This window comes from Lipotes vexillifer, unplaced genomic scaffold (genome assembly GCF_000442215.2).
Source record: "Lipotes vexillifer unplaced genomic scaffold, Lipotes_vexillifer_v1.1 scaffold134, whole genome shotgun sequence".
Taxonomy (NCBI): domain Eukaryota; kingdom Metazoa; phylum Chordata; class Mammalia; order Artiodactyla; family Lipotidae; genus Lipotes; species Lipotes vexillifer.
The window spans coordinates 2516543-2533634 of record NW_006787464.1 but is presented as its reverse complement, the minus strand read 5'-3'; the positions used below and the strand labels follow the sequence as shown (position 1 = coordinate 2533634).

General features: G+C 38.9%; 1 protein-coding gene across 4 annotated transcripts in view; it reads right to left on the bottom strand.

The window, feature by feature from the left end:
* SGIP1 (SH3GL interacting endocytic adaptor 1) overlaps window positions 1-17092 on the bottom strand; it is a 204158-nt gene that overhangs the window by 59506 nt on the left and 127560 nt on the right. For 2 of the 4 annotated variants that reach the window (XM_007460089.1, XM_007460091.1), the window contains 6 exons: window positions 16221-16232; window positions 13032-13056; window positions 12026-12077; window positions 10619-10704; window positions 7500-7592; window positions 6028-6102 (listed from right to left, as the gene is read on the bottom strand). In XM_007460089.1, the coding sequence (XP_007460151.1) occupies window positions 6028-6102; window positions 7500-7592; window positions 10619-10704; window positions 12026-12077; window positions 13032-13056; window positions 16221-16232 (343 nt within the window). Of the gene's footprint in view, window positions 1-3172; window positions 3665-6027; window positions 6103-7499; window positions 7593-10618; window positions 10705-12025; window positions 12078-13031; window positions 13057-16220; window positions 16233-17092 lie in introns of all 4 variants that reach the window. The other 2 variants (XM_007460088.1, XM_007460090.1) reach the window with 2 other exon arrangements.

Sequence of the window (17092 nt, the reverse complement as noted above, 5' to 3'; positions counted from 1 at the left end):
TCCCTGGCCTCCAAACTTGCTGCAGGCCAAGAAAACACTTTCCCCATTCCATCCCCTGGGCACACACAGCCCACATAGGAGAAGAGATAGCCTTTGCCAAGAATCAGTGTCTGCATTCCAATAAAGCAATGTGTTGGCCAAACTATGTATTTTGAACTTTTGCCATAAGGAAATTAAAGTTCTTGGAGCAAATTCTTAACTTCCAAGCTTTTTCAATAGCAGGTAACTCTTCTGATTCACGAGGCCTGAGTACTGTCTAAACTTGGTCAGTGGCAGTCATCTCAGTGTGAATGAAATTTTTAAAGTAGGCATAATGGTATCTAATTAAATATAGTTTGAGGTATACAAGAAGAGTTATTCCCATCAGGTTAAGTTTTAAGAAGCAGGTAGTGATAAGCACTACAAATCTTTAAAACATGAGACCGTATCCTATTGTTTTAATCCTAAATTTACATTTCTTCCGGTCTGTGTATATTTCATCAATAAAAGATTTATGAGCAAATAAACTGGGACTTAATTAAGGAGATAATGGTGCACAGTTTTATTTATTCATGAGCTTCATTGGCCCAGTTCAGTCTTCGACTTAGAAATTCAATCCTTTAATACCAACAAAGTATAGTTTTTTTCCAGCTCAGTTATTAAGAATTAATAGTCTTTACTGGTAACATTTTAAAGTAATTTGAAATAAGAATATGGAAACTGAACATTAAAACAACAAAACTCCCAAGGATTCTAGAAAGAAAGCTAGAGCTTCTCTTGTCACTCATTAGCTCAGTGGTCAATTCAATCAAACAAGCATCTCCCAGAACCTTGTGTAAGGTATTGGAGGAGCTGGGTGAGTAACAAAGCTCCCCTCCCCCGACCAAAGGTGTTTACTTTGAGGAGAGCATAGTGGCCGGGCCACTGGAGAGAAGGCATTATTCCTTGAAAAGTTCTTTCGGAAGACTCAGAGTCTGGCCCAGGAAAGAGAGTCCCATCCAAGGCAATGGAAACATGCCCCTCTTTGACAGAGGACAACCAGCTTCTTTGGGGTTGAGGTCTGAACTGAAGGTTTTACCTAGGGGCCCTTTATTATCTTTACAGTTAAGTAAGAACCCCAAAGACCTAAAAAGGAATAGAGGGTGGACGTGAGGCTCTAACCCTCCAGAATTATAGAAAGGAACACAGAGGAGTAGGTTTGGAGAGAAGACTTTTGGTGATCTTGATGACACTGTGCAGTACAGGTGTGTGTCAGTCTCAAATAAGTTTGGGATATTTTGTCACTAAACCTTACAAGAGTGCCTGGAGGGCATAGTGGTTGAGAACACAGGCTTGAGATCAGAGAGACCCGAGGGTGAATCCCAAGTCTACCACCTGCAGCTGTGCAAACTTGGGCAAATTACTAAACATCCAAGAGCCTTGGTTTTTCGATCTGTAAAATGGGGGAAATAAGAGTATTCACCTCATGGGGTTGTTGTAAGGATGAAATGATGTGCATAAAGTTCTTGGCATGAAGCCTGGACAAGAAACTATAGCTGTTGCTCTTATTGGCAAAATAATGGCTCTCAGAGGTCCTATAGTAAAGAAGCCTGCCGATTTTGTTTTAACATAGTTTCCCAAACTTAAATTTTAGTACTGCATTCTTTTCCCTTTTTGGTGGAGGAAGGGCACACCTAATGATATAAAACACTGATTCTGTGTGCAGTGCAGGTGACTCTCCAGTCCTCTCCTTGATCGGCTTGGATGCTCTCACTTTAAAGCACAGAGCAGTTTGCAAACCAGAGCAAGCACTGAAAGATACTCCATTGAAAGCGGAAGCAATGATGACTATTAGAATAGAGACAAACGCCTTTCCTTTCTGTCTCTTACTAGATCTAAATAACTTAAACTTGGTTGCCTCTTTCAAAGAAAATAAAAAACAAATAGTCCTTGACACCCCTGCAAAGGAACCTAAACCAAACCCACAGGAACAGTTGGGAAGGCACTGGAGGATCTTGTCAGACAAACATGAGCACCAGTGGAATGAATAATACAGAAGATGCATTAGAAAAATCTTGGTCTTTCTTGGATATGCTTGGTAGTTCCCATCCTTTCATAATTAGAGAGCACAAAATGAAGCTTCAAATAAGGGAAACCAAAATATCAGATTCAATGTCAACATGTGCATTTAAAATCCCAAAATGTACATTTCTGATAAACTGCTCCATCACCTGTCACTATACTTAGAGTTGACCTCATAGGCTGATGAGCATGTCAAATGATGACATCAGAGAGCAGCTTGTTTCAGTGGCAGCTTGATTAGGCTGGGGATGCAATAAGGCAGCCTCTGTTTTGCTGTCCTCTAAAATCTCTTTTCAAACCCTACTTCTTTTTCTCTGAAGTAATTAGAGGAGTTAACATAGTTCTCCCACCATAAGGAAAATAAACAGAAAAAAAATAGAAGAAAACGCATTGATCTACAAAAACTAGGACTCTTGAAAAAAAATACAAACATAGATTTATAAGCTTATAAGTTGAATAATGTCTGAGGATCTAATGTATAACATAGACTATACATGTGACTACAGTTGATAACACTGTATTGAATGACTGAAATTTGCTAAGAGAGTAGAACTTAAATTTCTCACCAAAAAAAAAAAAAAAAAAAAGGTAAATATGTGAGGTGATGGACTGTGTTAATTAACTTGGTGGGAGGAATCCTTCACAGCGTATGTGTATATCAAATCATCAAATTGTACACTTTAAATATCTTACAATTTTGTCAGTTTTTTCTCAATAAAGCGGAAAAAAATGAAAATAAAACAAACTAGGGCTCTCGTGGAGGCATCTGATGAGGAAATCAGACATTTAACATGAAACTCATTTGCTGAGAAACCTGTCTTTCTAGAACTTTTCCTGAATTCTAAACAATGACATCACAGCTTTCTTTAAAAAATATACACCTTATCTGCAGGGTGGAAGGCAGGGCACTCCTAAGGGCTGCGAGTGCAGGGCAGGACACATCCACAGACTTGCACTATGACCGTGAGCATTCGATGGACTAGTACATGCCACAGGGCACAGGACACCCACGCCAAAGGAGGGATGGCTGAAGCTCTAAAGCCAACTGCCAGGCAGGAGGAGGGCGTTGCTCACACTGCAGTAGCCACGGCCATTCCCGGTCACACGAAGCACACTCAAACATAAGACGTACCACTGGTGGTCCCCGTACCACTGCCTGAGCCAGGTCCGGGGGACGAAACCACAGTCCTGTAGGTGGGTGGTGGTGGGGCAGGCGGAGTTGCTCTCTGCCCCAGCCCCAAATCTTTAGGAGATGAGATTGTTTCTAAGTAATCATCTTTAATGAAGGCCTGCTCAGCGACTTTCTTCTGGACTTCTTCTAAGTTGAGTGGCGATGGTACATTGCGATGGGGACTCGGAGGTCCTGGGGGGCCAGGAGGGCCCGGGGGGCCCGGAGGCGGGGAGTCAGCTGGGTTGTCTGAGGCAGCTGGTGGGGACACCACCTTTTCCCTTGGAGTCAACTCTGGAGTAACACGTTCCGGGGATGTATCAGAAAAATGGACCCACTTTTCTTCAGCATTAACAGCAACAGACTTGGGGGACAACACAGGGCCAAAAATGCTGTCCATGTCATTGATTGATGGTAGTTTTTCAATTTTGACCTCTGTGGCTGACTGGTCATTTCCTGTGGTTAAAGTAGTTGATTTTAAAATTTAAGTGACTTTGTTAAAATTATTTGTATGGGACGTGAGGGGGGTGAGGCAAAGCCTGGTAAATAGATTGTCTTGTGAGGTGCCTAGGTAGGCATATTTCACAATGGAAAATCTTGATTGGAGTTGAAGGGGAGGGAAGAGTTCCTTGCGTCTACAATATGAGTATCGCCTTTTTCGCTATTATTTACCCTTGTGTGGGGTGACCCGAGCTGGCTACATCTACCATCATCGAAAGCACTTGAGCACGCGACTGCCCTCCAAGGCTGCTCACAGGCATGCAAAGTGTGGTCATTCTGAGAAGGCAGTGTTAGGTTCACAGAAGTGTACAAGCTCTGGAACTGGAAATTCCAAAAGGGAGGTCCCTTTGGAAAATCTGGCCTACTGAAATACAGAGGACACAACTGAAAAAGAACTGATAGCTGGAAATGACCCTCATTTGATAAAGATTGTCTACTCTGGCATATTAAATGAAAATGTTTCGTGAAACTAATGACAATATCTGTTAGTTAAAAAAAATTATCACATCATAATTAGTTGTATAGCCTCCACCTTGAACACACCAGAAACACAGCACAAAGATTATTTAAAGAGATATCCCCACATGAATATTTACAAACATACACATATACACTCCACACACCACACACACATAGGATAATGAGAATACATTTACTACTTATTAGAACTGTTACATACATACCTGTTTAATAGGGAAGAAAATTATAAAAACATCTTTATAATTTCTTAAGTCTAACCTGTTAACATCAAAGGCATAACTGATATATATCTATCTGAAGTCGCAAAACAAAAAAGTCTGTTTTGCTTAAGTATTAGCATTAGCTATTCTTTTTAATTCTTATCAGTAATAAGAGAAAAAGTTAAAACTATCTTCTACAGCTTGGCAGGAAATACTTGATAACAATTGAAATGTGAGGAAGTGTACCTTTTACTAAACCGAGGTTATTTAAATTAGAAATTGTTACCTAAATAATTGCAAGGCATGAGCAGAAGCCACTTTACCTTTAAATAACCTTCTAGCTATAAGAGCCAGCTTAGTATTTCCATATTTCACGTTTGAAAAGAGTTAACCTTCAAGGTTCCAAGGCTACAGATAAATGGGATAGCAGTTTGCATGGGCCACAATATTTATAATTTTGTTGCTGGTAGATTTATTTATCTCTAACACATTCATGGGAATCCAAGGGGCCAAAATGATTTGAACTTGCAAACACCTTTACCTGTGACACTCTGGATGACTCTCTTGGGTCTGAATCAATGTAAATTTCATAAATGACTATGTCTTGCATTTGCTCTTGTTGATAAATACCCCACTCTGTAGCTATCAAACTCACCAGGCTGCATAAATAGCTAAGGATGAAGCTGCAATAGAATTCCAAAGGTGATGAAGAACTGCATTCTAAGGACCCAGGCACATAAAATAAGTACTATTGCCTTTTTTTTTTTTTTTGCGATACACGGGCCTCTCACTGTTGTGGCCTCTCCCATTGCAGAGCACAGGCTCCGGACGCGCAGGCCCAGTGCCCATGACTCATGGGCCCAGCCGCTCCACGGCATGTGGGATCTTCCCGGACCGGGGCACGAACCCGTGTCCCCTGCATCGGCAGGCGAACTCTCAACCACTGCACCACCAGGGAAGCCCACTACTACTGCTTTTGACTTGCTAGTCCAGTAAGACTAGGTAGATAATAAACTGTAGGAATACATAGTATTGATTTTAATAGACGGTAAAGATGTGCCTTAGAAATTATCTGTCTAAAGGCATGCAGCAATTCCTTGCCATATTTCATCATCCTTACACATCTCTTTGCCGTGGGATAATAAATACTTTAATAACTACTGGGAAAAATTCCCACCACCCAAGCTTACCTGTACGCTGCATATCCTGGGAACCATTCTATCATCATTGTGGACGACACAGTTTTAATTCTAGAAAAAAACTTATTGGTTCTTGGAACAATACAAATTATGCCTTTTAATTTGTAAATCATTACAGTGAGATCCAATGAAGTGAGATGTCAATTGAACAATGACTTTTGATATTGAGTTTGTTTTCTTCCATCTCACAAGTAAATGTGGCCTTTGTTCAACAACATTATACAGAGAAAACATGAGTTAGGAAAGTGAACCCTTTTGTGAAACCTGGGAGTGATACTTTAAAAGAAGTCTACATAGTGAAATGTAATGGCAATAAAACTAAACGCAAACAGTTTCATGTTTAGTCTAGCCTATAGCTTCCAACACATCAAGAGCACGTTGAGGTACGGGGCTACTACTGATTGCCACGTCATCCCAGAGCAGAAAAAATAAAGCTTACCTGGTCTAGTTGTTAAGGGGGAGCCTGTTCGGGGTGGGGTGGCTGGTACGTGTTTTGGAGGCAGTGGTGGAGGTGCTGCCAGGAGATAAGAAGACAAGCATTGCTGATCACACTCTCCCTAAGTTACACAGTATTCCCTAGGTAGGTAGGCAGGGTGGGGCTTTCGCTCATACTTCTGCTATTGGAAAAGGAATAGCCATTAACAATCCATCTTCTTTAAAGTTCAAAGCTAAGGGATTGAAGCAGGGCTCATTCAGATTCTTCCATTTTATGATAAGAATTTGTCAAGAGGAAGTTAGTTAGTAACAACAATAACACCATCATTTCATTCATTCGTTCCTTTGTTCAATATGCCTCAAGTACCAATGAGGTCCCATGTCCTGTACTAGGAATGAAGGACGTGGGGTTAACTACAACGAGCCTCTGCCCTCAAGGAATTTACTACTGAATGAATGAAGATCATGGTCACAGGCAATTACTGTCCAGAGTATGGTCAAGGACAATGAGGACAGCTTGGGTAGGGGCTCAGGGGAGGTTTTTTTTTAATAGAGTCAGGATATTATGGCTTGGATGGAGTCTGGAAAGATTTCTCAAAGTTATATGTCTTAAATGTGGGTATATTTTTGAAAGACTGAAGCAAAATGATTTGGATCAAGGAAGAATGAACAGATTCCTTTGATGAAATTATAGCTAAAAAACATCCATGAGATAGAAAAAGTATTGTATTATAGCCCCAAGCCAGAGACTCATCCTTCTGAACTGGGCTTGTCACTTTGTGGGCCAAAGTTAAGAATTTCAACAGGTACGCTGTTTTCTTATTCTTTCTTTAAATGTATGTTTTCCTCTCACTGCTATATTTGGTAGATTTGATGAGTTCACTTTTTTCTTCAGGACTTCTTTCCCCAGCCACCTGGAGTAAGGGTTGGGGGCATTCTGGAATAAATGGAGATGATGGCTCTCTTTGCTTTGAGATGAAATTGCCCTGATCTCCTGTCTCAGCTTCTCTCTACCATATGGCATCATTTCTCTTGTTCTCCAATTATCCCTCTTTCCTCTCAATGTGTCCTCTCTATTCTCTGCAGCCTCAGTTGTTCTGTAGGCCTAGCAGAGACCTTATCTGATTTGGTTAGCTCTGTGTTGTGTGCTAGCCCATGCCTGGAGCATAGCAGGGTCTTTAGTTCACTTGCTTATCACTCCTACATAAACCTATTGAACGAATGAATGAGCCTGTGGGATGTCAGAAGAAGCTATGATTCCAAGTTACTTATTCTGCTTTATTTATTATATTATTCCTGTCTCAACCGTCTTAGGCCCCTGTAACTCTAAAGCTTATCAGGATAACATCTCTTCTTAATGTTAAACAGTCCAAATGTGGCTTATGTAGACTTTGTAAGGGTTGCCTAATTTCACTATGCAGGCAGACAGTAAAATGAGTCACTTATTTTTCCAGACAGAGCAGACACATAACTTACTTCCAGTGGGAAAAGGCCTTGTTAACTTTGGCGACTCCGTGCTTGGATTAATTGGTTGGCCTGGACCCCATATCTCAGGCTGATCTAAAAGAACTGGAAACATAAAAAGAAAATTTCCCAGGATGAGTTTAAAAAAGAAACGTCCTGAGTTTAGAACTTAAAATTTCAATTTAAAGTTGAGTTTCACAAAATTACTTCTGTCTTCCCTCAGTCCCAGCAAATTAATTTAGAGATGTGTTGTTCCTCATTCTTTTCAAGCAGAGAATGGACAGAGGAGCAGAGTGTGTGTGTGTGTGTGTGTGTGTGTGTGTGTGTGTGTGCACGCGCACACACACATGTGCGCAGGGGGTGTCTGTGTGTGCACATATAGCTAAATAAAAACTTGCAAAACAGAGCGTCTGCATTCTTTTCCTGGTTGGTCACTTAAGGACATTCTAAATGTCAATACATGTACTGGCTCCTTTCTGGCACCCACTTGAAAATCCAGGCATTACTCCCATGGACATTTGTTTTAAGTTGGTTTATTTAAAGTTTGCTATGAATAGGCTTCAAGAATGAAGATGCCTGAATTCTGTACAGTGGTTCCCACCTTTAAAGCATCTTATGGGGTCTTTAAACAATCCTTTTACAGTATCATAAAGAGAAATTAAATTATTCAAAAAATGTTTGGTGAACATATTAAGAGAACCAGAAAAATAAATAAGTCCTTAGGCATCTAAAGTAAATCAGGGCAATTAGGTATTAGGCCTAAGGGCATTGAATCTAATATTTCTTCTACTTTTTTTTTTTTGGTTGTTGCTATGGTAACACTGTAATGAACTAGCTCTTCTCAGCACCTGTCATGTGCCAGGGTCTGTGTAAGTACTGCTTGTAATTCATTAGGTTGTAAAACAGGCTGGGAAGTCAGTTGGATGTGGATTTGAATCCAGCCTCTATGCCTACTCTAGGACCTTGGGCAATTCGTGTAACCTCTGAACTTCCCTTCCTTCAGTGTAGAGATAATAAGAGCAATCTCAAAGAGTTACTAAAAGGATTAAAGGAAGTAATGTATATAAATATAATGTATATAAAATACATGTAAAACACTTATCACAAGGCCAGTAGCTATTATTATATATTTTAGTCCTCACCACACCACCATGTGGTTGATGTTGAGGAAACCAGAGATTACAGTGATTAAACAACTTGCTCAATGACATACATGGTGAAAGTAGCAGAGCTAAGATCTGATCCCAGGCATGCATTCCTATCTCCAAAAATATCCACTTTCCTCTCAGGCCTTGTAAACTAGTGATAGAAGAATCAATAAAGAAAGTAAGAGTGAGTAGATAAGAAAAGTAGGTGCAGATACTGGAAGAGCTAGTATGTTCGGTGTAAATGTTGGAACTTTACAGAACTTCAGGGGCTGAAACCACCTAAAGAACAATCAAGACAGGCTCATTGACAAGTTCAGGTGTGTATCTCCTCTCCACCATAAACCTCAATGATGGTCTTAGCTCTGTTTTGTTTTAACATGAAAGCACACATTCTTCAAAGATGTGATGTAGCATTTGGTTTTTCGTAGATTCAGTGTGGGACACCACTTTGATTTTTATGAACTGTTTTCTATTTTGTCTATCAGGTTTATATAATGTTATGGGATTTTTTAATAGGTAGATTCAAATGCAACAAATCAAATCCCACCTTCAGTCACTACACATGACTTCATGTCATTAAAAGTGAGACTGATCACAGATCAGTTAATAAGATAACTGAGAACCACACCACAGGGCCACCTTTATTTATGGATTCTAAGTTGTAGACATTTAAATCACTGAAGGAGTATTTAGGGATGTTCTTTATACACTTTGCTAACTACATTGTTGAAAAATATTCAGCTGTGGCTGGCTGCTAGCTATCTCCCAGGATCCATTCTCCATTTCTTCTACAATTAAAGTTAAGCAGGCCATATGGCACTAAATTCTTTCTGATGGGCTCTGGTTGGAAGTGATGTGTGTCTCTTCCAGGTTTTGCTCTTACAAGAATTGGCAGTGAGTTCCATGGGTCCTCCCCTGCCCCACTTTCTTCTGATGGTGATAGCTGGAGCAGCCCCCTTGCACCCAGAGATGAAGGCCACATGCGGAGAATAGAAGAGCCACCCAACCAGTCCTACATTGTGTACTTCGAGGCTGTTTACATGAAACAGAAATAAAATTCTATCCTGTTTAATTCACTGTACTTTGGAGTCTCTTTATCACTGTATCTTAGCCTACTTACTATGCTTTGAAGTCTTGTTGTCCTTAACACTTATATCTAATTTCCTTCACCAATTGGTCCTAGAAAAATCATCTTTGATTGTACATAACCATAGTGGTCTTAAATCAGATGATTTCTATAAAAACATCCCATATTATCAAATATATAGCTGCTGGAGATCCATGCATTGGATATAAATACATTTTAGGAATAGATTGGATCCCTTTCATAAAGAGTTTCTTTTATGTCAGCAAGGTATACATTACTCACAGCCATCCAAAAATGGTTAATGTTTAAAAGTTAAAATATTTAACTCTAGGAATAAATATTTAATAGGTAAACCCAATAATAACAGCCAAAATGATATTTCTCCCATAACACTTTATTTCTAAGTTGCTAAATGATTTAAGGTCATTCCTGGGTCTTGAAACTGCAAACAGTGTCTATTGTGTGAGTAAGACAATTGACACCTTCACTGATGAGGTCGACAAGAGAGAAAATGTGGTCAAAGAGGCTATATCACAATGACAGTGACTATGATGGGGAATTTGAAGGTCTGGCTCCATAATAATGGCTGTTTGGCTAATAGAACACTTATTCCCCATCCAGTGAGTTGTAAAGATTTGCAGTAATTCTTACTGACCTCTTTTGAAGAGTGAACTTGTTAGCTCTTAGCTACTTCTGGAAGTAAAGTTTCAAATCCTGAAATGCTAGAGGTCTGCAAACCAAATTCCCATGCTGAGAGCACACCTAGATCAGAACTATCCTTTCACATGAAGATCTGGTGATACATTAAAAACATGCCTCAAAACACATTTACTCTAGGTAAGTTATACTTTATTGAAAGGAAAAACAAATCTATAGATATACAGAGTTTTTCCTACCTTCTGTCTTCTGTTCATCAAAAGCTGATTCTAATGGTGGGCCGAAGAGGGGAGCAAGTGCCATGGTGTCATCTGGAGGTTTTCTGCTGAATCACACACATTACAGCAAAACATAGAGAAAGGAAATATTAATGTTAAAAAAGATATAAAGCTTTCAAATATTTTCCACAGTAAGGCTGATGTATGTGTGTGCACTTATGTACATATATATGTATGTACTCAAGCTCCCGAGGGGCTAAAAAGTATATTTATGAAGAGGTCAAATGTATATGGACAAAAGGATCAGTAGGAGGTAAGATCCCTCATTCTTAACGGGGGCCCAAGGGGCTGGTCCAACAGAAATAAGATGAAAAGAGAAACTCTTTCAAAGCATCTGAGTCTCTATACCTAGAAGAGATTATTAAAGATAACAGTTTATTGCAAAGCACCTTCTCTTAAGATCTCAAAAACCATTTATATCTGTCTTCACGACATCTCTGTGTTGTAGTTAATGTGGGTTTATGATTAGTGAAAGTCAGGCACAGGGAAGTTAAGAAACAAGCCACCAGGGAGTTTGTGTTTGAATAAGAAACTGAGTCTACCAGCTTCTAACTTCCATCCTCCCCTGACCGCCCCGCACAGTTGGCTAATTATAACTTCCTAATACCTTAATACTGCACATTAGAAAAAGAAGAGCATTGAGAAATCAGGGGGGAAAGACAGGTAGTAAGTTAGACGCTCATCCTTTCTACTAATTATTACTTAAACTGATTATTAAAGAAAAGCTGCATAATTATCTCCATTTCTTCCCCAGACCTGATTCCCTTCATTGATCCTCATGAGTTCTGTGTGTGTTGGGGGATAAGAGGTGAAGAGGAGAGGGGAGGGGTTAGAGAAGGAGGGAAAATTAAAAGGATCCAGCCTTTAGATAGAAATAGGAGTCTTTGGGGGAAACATTGCTTAGGTGCACAATACTTACTTATCCCAAGGATTACACAGTGTAAAACACAATGCTTTGCCAAAAACAAAAAACAAAATAGAAGATTCCTTTGGTGTGTGACAGGTAGAATGTATCACAAAATTGTAGCCAGCTAAACAGGCTACTCTTTGTAAGGCAATATAATCATATTTCAGATCAGTATTCCAGACACCAAATGACGTCTTCATGTAGACGTTTAATCCTCTCATTAGTGAGGGGCTCCATATTCTGACAGATCTTACTTTAGATGACTACAGAGTACTTTCCTAAAGGTCTCCCTCAGGCTGCACTTAGGAGAAATGATAACATATTTGAAACTGCTGTGACATACACATATGGGCAGGCCCTTTGTTATTAGATGCTGAGACTTTAGCCCAAAGGAGATTTGTTTCATTGTTAACAGTGTATGATACCTTGCATAAAACACAACTAGTGTTTTTCATGCTCACCTTATGAGTTCTGGAGTTGGTGTGGAACGCCTGGGTCTCGCTATTTCTTCACCTGATGCACAGGACAAAGGGAATTTTTAGGCATATTTTTACCATTGTTTTTCTTTTATGTCTTATGAGCTATGTTTGGAAACACTTAGGGATTTAAGTCCCATCGATAAGCAACTCCATGTGAAAACTTTGCAAAACAAACCCAGAAAACAAACCCTCTCCCCTGGCAATGCAACAGCCATATATTAGGCCTATGTAGTAGCATTTTCTTTGGCATCAACCAGGGAATTACCATGATAAGCCAGCAAATGGAAGATGTGTACACCGTAAAGCTTAGTGGAAGAGCACACCATTCTTTGAATGCCTGCTGCCTTGATCAGTTCTGCTTTTCAATTACCATAAGAGAATAATAAGCCAGGCCATATGTACATAGTGCATGAATCCAGCATTCTCTGCCTGTTCTTTTCTTGAAATGCCAAGAAAATGTTATACCTTTAACTAGGAACCATTCATTTAAAATTTCCTAGAATGTGCTGTATGCAGCAGAAGAAACTCATGCCACATGTATATTATAACCTATTTCATATCGCTTTGGTTTACTAAGATTTTCACATCAAATAACACAAAAATGGGTAAGTTGCATCTACCTTCAGTTCCTTCAGCCCTCCTCCTCTCCCTACCCCAATCAGCAAACACACACTTGATTAAATTCATTTCTAAAGTCAAATGATACAGTAAGAGTTGACAAATATAGGAAGAAAATAGCAATGTTTACCCAAAAACATATTCACTTTCAGGATCTAAACATTAGTCATTCAGAACCCACTGAGCCCTTTTATCATTACAAGATTTCTTTTATCATTACAAGATTTCTTTGCTGTAAGAGTAAGACATTTGTAAGCCTTAAAAATCAAGCCCAAGAGTGTATAAGTCAAATGTATATATGCTCCAAGATCCAAGGAACTGTTCCTTCTTTTAAATCATACTCTATTTCTGGTAGCTAAGATATACTTACTGGATAAGTTCCTTTTAATTGCACCCTAGAATTAGAAATAGACACTATAAGGTTTAAGACCACATATATGTTATGTACAATATGTATATTTCTGTCATTGCAATTAAACTGAACTCAGAGAAATGCAGTTGGGGAAAAATGAATTTTTTCTCAGAATTGCATTCAAGTTGGAAATTGTAGACACACACATATAAATCAATGTTTCATTTTATTCAAAGATTACAGAGAGGAAAGAGAGTAAATAATAAGTCTTCCAAACCAGAAAAAAACCCTTACCTGGGTAGATTTGGTAAATTAAGCAAATATTGAATAGTCTATTAAAAAAAAACCCTTGAAATCTAGCAGTCAAGAAGGTAAATCCATGTTTAACTTATGTTTGATGTTTAAAAATTACAGGCTGTATGAGGAGTACTCTCTGCTCTTATCAGATGGGGTCCATAAGTTGCTTGTAGAAACAGTCATTAGTTTACGAATGCAATTTTTAAAGATACATGTGGAAAATGTTAAAAAGAAGGAAAACTTGAAGGTATTACCACTGAGTGGGCTGTTCTATTCAGGGAACCAGAGAATTCCATTCTTTCCCACCTGCCCTCCCTACCCCAATTTCTTTCACTTGCCTGCCATGGGGGCACCAACCTATCAATTGGGTGTCAATTGGGTGTCCTTCCTTTAGCTCAAGAAACTGTGATTCTATAGGAATGACAATTTCCCTGTCAGGAATAATCTGAGAAGGACATTTTCAGATTTATAAGGCCCTAGGAGCAAATTATTTTGACAACAGAGGATTGATTCAAGTTTTGATTCAAAACTGCTGTGAAAGGTCCTTAGCATGTGATGCTTCCAGAAAAACAGACCACTAGAAGTGTGGCCTCATAAGATGGGACATGGCTTGGCAGGGCCTCCTTAGGAGAATGACAGGGGCAGAGTTCAGGTTGGGGAAGTGGAAGTATAAGAAAGTTTACAAAAGGGTATGACTATGAGTTTTGTGGGTGATAATCAAACACAGTTTTTTCTACTTTCCTACTTTGGTGAAGGCTCAACATGGTGGTCACAGATGTTTTCTTCTCTCAAGTGATAACATAAACAACTCAGGACAAGATGTAGCACCTCTGTAACAGACCTATAAGAAGCTTCTTTCCCTCTTTCCTAAGGATTTATCAGAATTTTGTCTCATTTTGAACTCATTTACAATAGAGGAGCAGTTTCAGACTGAATAAGGATCCACTAGATGTTTTTTAGTGACTTGCATATATGTGCTATATAGAGATTATTATACATTATTAGTAAAAACTTTTTAATAAATATTTTATTTATTTTAATAGATAAACACTTTAAATCAGTATGTGTAAATTAACATGTTCATTTAAATTAATAAATATTTAAAACAAATATGATCATTTAAATCAGTTATGGTCATTATAGTAGTTTTGATGTGGGTTGGCTTTTGGAAAATAAGACTCTGTAGACAAAATAATAAGGGAACAAATTGTTTAAATGGAGTTAAAAATGTTTTTCTAGGTTGGAGAGCCTCAGATTGTCAGATTTTTATTAATAAAGTCTGAAGGAAAAGATCAGGTGGAGGCGTTAGGTCCAAGTAGTCAATCACGAGGTTGACACTGAGGGAATAGGACCTACCTAGTATAGTGAGACCTGAAATTCAGGAGTTAGGGGACCCCAGAAGTTGTATTGAAGACCTTTTGGTCTCTGTCTTACCCCTTTATTTATAATGTAATATTCATGAAACCAAGAAAGATACAAAGCTTCTTTGGTGTTCATTGGTATTCATCATTTCCCCGTGTATCAATTCATTTGATAGGTGTTTATTGTTGAGAGGCACTAGACAAGAAGCCTCTGTAATATTTTATTAAATATTCTGTATGAATGAACAATCATCAGTGAAGAGGAAGCAAGACATGGCAGAAATATGCAAGAAAACTGTTGTTTAGAAATTAGAAAGAATAAAATCATATCAATTTAGAAAGGAACAGATGTTCAAACAATAAGCAGGAAACCATTAGCAACAGAAAAGAAAGTCCCATTGTCCCATGATCCGGCATACAGATTTTGATGGCCTTGCTGTCGAAACAGGACAACTCTAGAACAAGGTTAAGGTGATGTCGACCACATAAAGCACATTCAGGAAAAAAGCCTATTGAATCCTGAAACCTTCTCTTCCCCAAGTGACCACATTTTCTTCCTTTCAAGGACTGTCTTTATAAGCAGACTGTGAATAGACTTCCTGCATTTTGCCTTAGTTAATTCACTCTTTTTCTTTTTTTAAAAGAAGGAGTAACTTGTCATAATCTGAGCTGTGACCCCACTGCTGGATTGGAATCAGCCACATAGTCCCTGTAGGTGTTATCTTTGATCATCAACTACGTGGCTTAAACAGAGAACCACAGCTTGTCAGCTGGCGCAGAGTATTTGTCTCAAGTAGTAACTGACTGATCAAATTGGCATAGGCCTACTTTCTGACAGCATTGTTTCAGTTCCATTTCCTCTCTCAAGGGACTGACTGGGCAGGTCCAGGTCATTTCAAACATAGCAAAGTCTCTTCTTGTTGCCTCAAATTTATCACACTGAGGAAAATGACAGATTTACTTTGAACTGTGCAAACTAATACTGATTTGCCTTCAGTGATGAAATATATATGTGACAGCCTAGAAAGACTGACTTGAAAGTATGTTTCTTCCTCCCAAGATAGAAATTATGATTGTGTATGACTATATATCAGTACACTGAACAATTTGAGTTATGGTCCAGGGACTTATATTAAATTCAGGCTTAAAAACAATGTGGTTTACAAATTCTTTCCTTACTTGCCTTACAGTTTTCTTATTCTTTATTATCATCTTGCTATAAATTTCTATGGTGATTTCTGGACAATCTCCAGCCCTTGTACACACACACACACACACCCACACACACACAACACCACGTTTTTTACATTTAGCACTAGGAGTTGGGGTACCTATTTATTAGTTTAATTTGTTATGGAAAAGTGCTCTGATGATCCTAAAACATGCTCTTGACACATATAAGACCAGAGACTTTCAGCCACTAAACCTAATTCATCTGCCTCGTTCATACTTGGTTATCATAAATTTAACAAGAAGCCAACCTGGCCACCTTGCCTAGGCAAGAATTATCTCTATACATGTTTAAGGTAAAAATGTTGAGGATTCTTACCGGGCTGCGCCTCTGTGATCAGCAAAAAGGAAGAGAGAACAGACACCTAGTCAGAGAATGATGGATCAGTCAACAGGCTTGGGTAATAGAAGATTTCATAAACAGCTAACTAAACACACACTCCAGGTAATCAGGCCAAAGGAAGACAGGCAGTCATTGTGTTTGTGGCCTATTTAAACCATAATAAGGTTTTGGAGAACCTTAAGGAGAATCTATCCATTGCATAATATAGCTTTGCTAATGGGGATGTACTGGTTTCAGTTATGTGTACATACAGACAAAGCAGAAACATACAAGAAAACTTTACTGATAGATTTAAATGTCTTGTCATACGGAGTTTTTCTTCATATTGTTTGAGGAGGGGAGTTTTAGAAACTGGGTAGTACAGAGAAAACTGTTTCCGCACACAAAAGGGTGTTAGCAAACATCATAGACATGATGCATTTCCCACATAATTCAGGCTTTAATCGGAGCCTCCAAAAATCAGAGAGCAGGATTAGAGACACCTCTTCTTTGCCTGGCTCTTATCTTTAGTGTTCTGTGGAATGAGTGCAGATGAGGACTTTTTTAAAGTATATGTTCTTGGCCTGGTGTGATTTGGGCAGCCTCGCCCAATGGGTAGAATGTGGTGGGGAAGATAAGGAGCTCCTGACAAGCACAGGTGCAAATGATGAAAATTGTCCAGCACCAATAAAACACTGGTGGACCAGATGATGCCTGGTAAAACACAACATGCTGACCTACGACTTTTTTCTTTCACTCCGCAAACCTTGATCATGGCTGCTATCAATTTACCCCAACAATCTCTGGTTGCTCTCCCTCTTTGGGATTTTTCTGTAGTAACAAGAGTGACTATGATGTGAGTAGGGAAA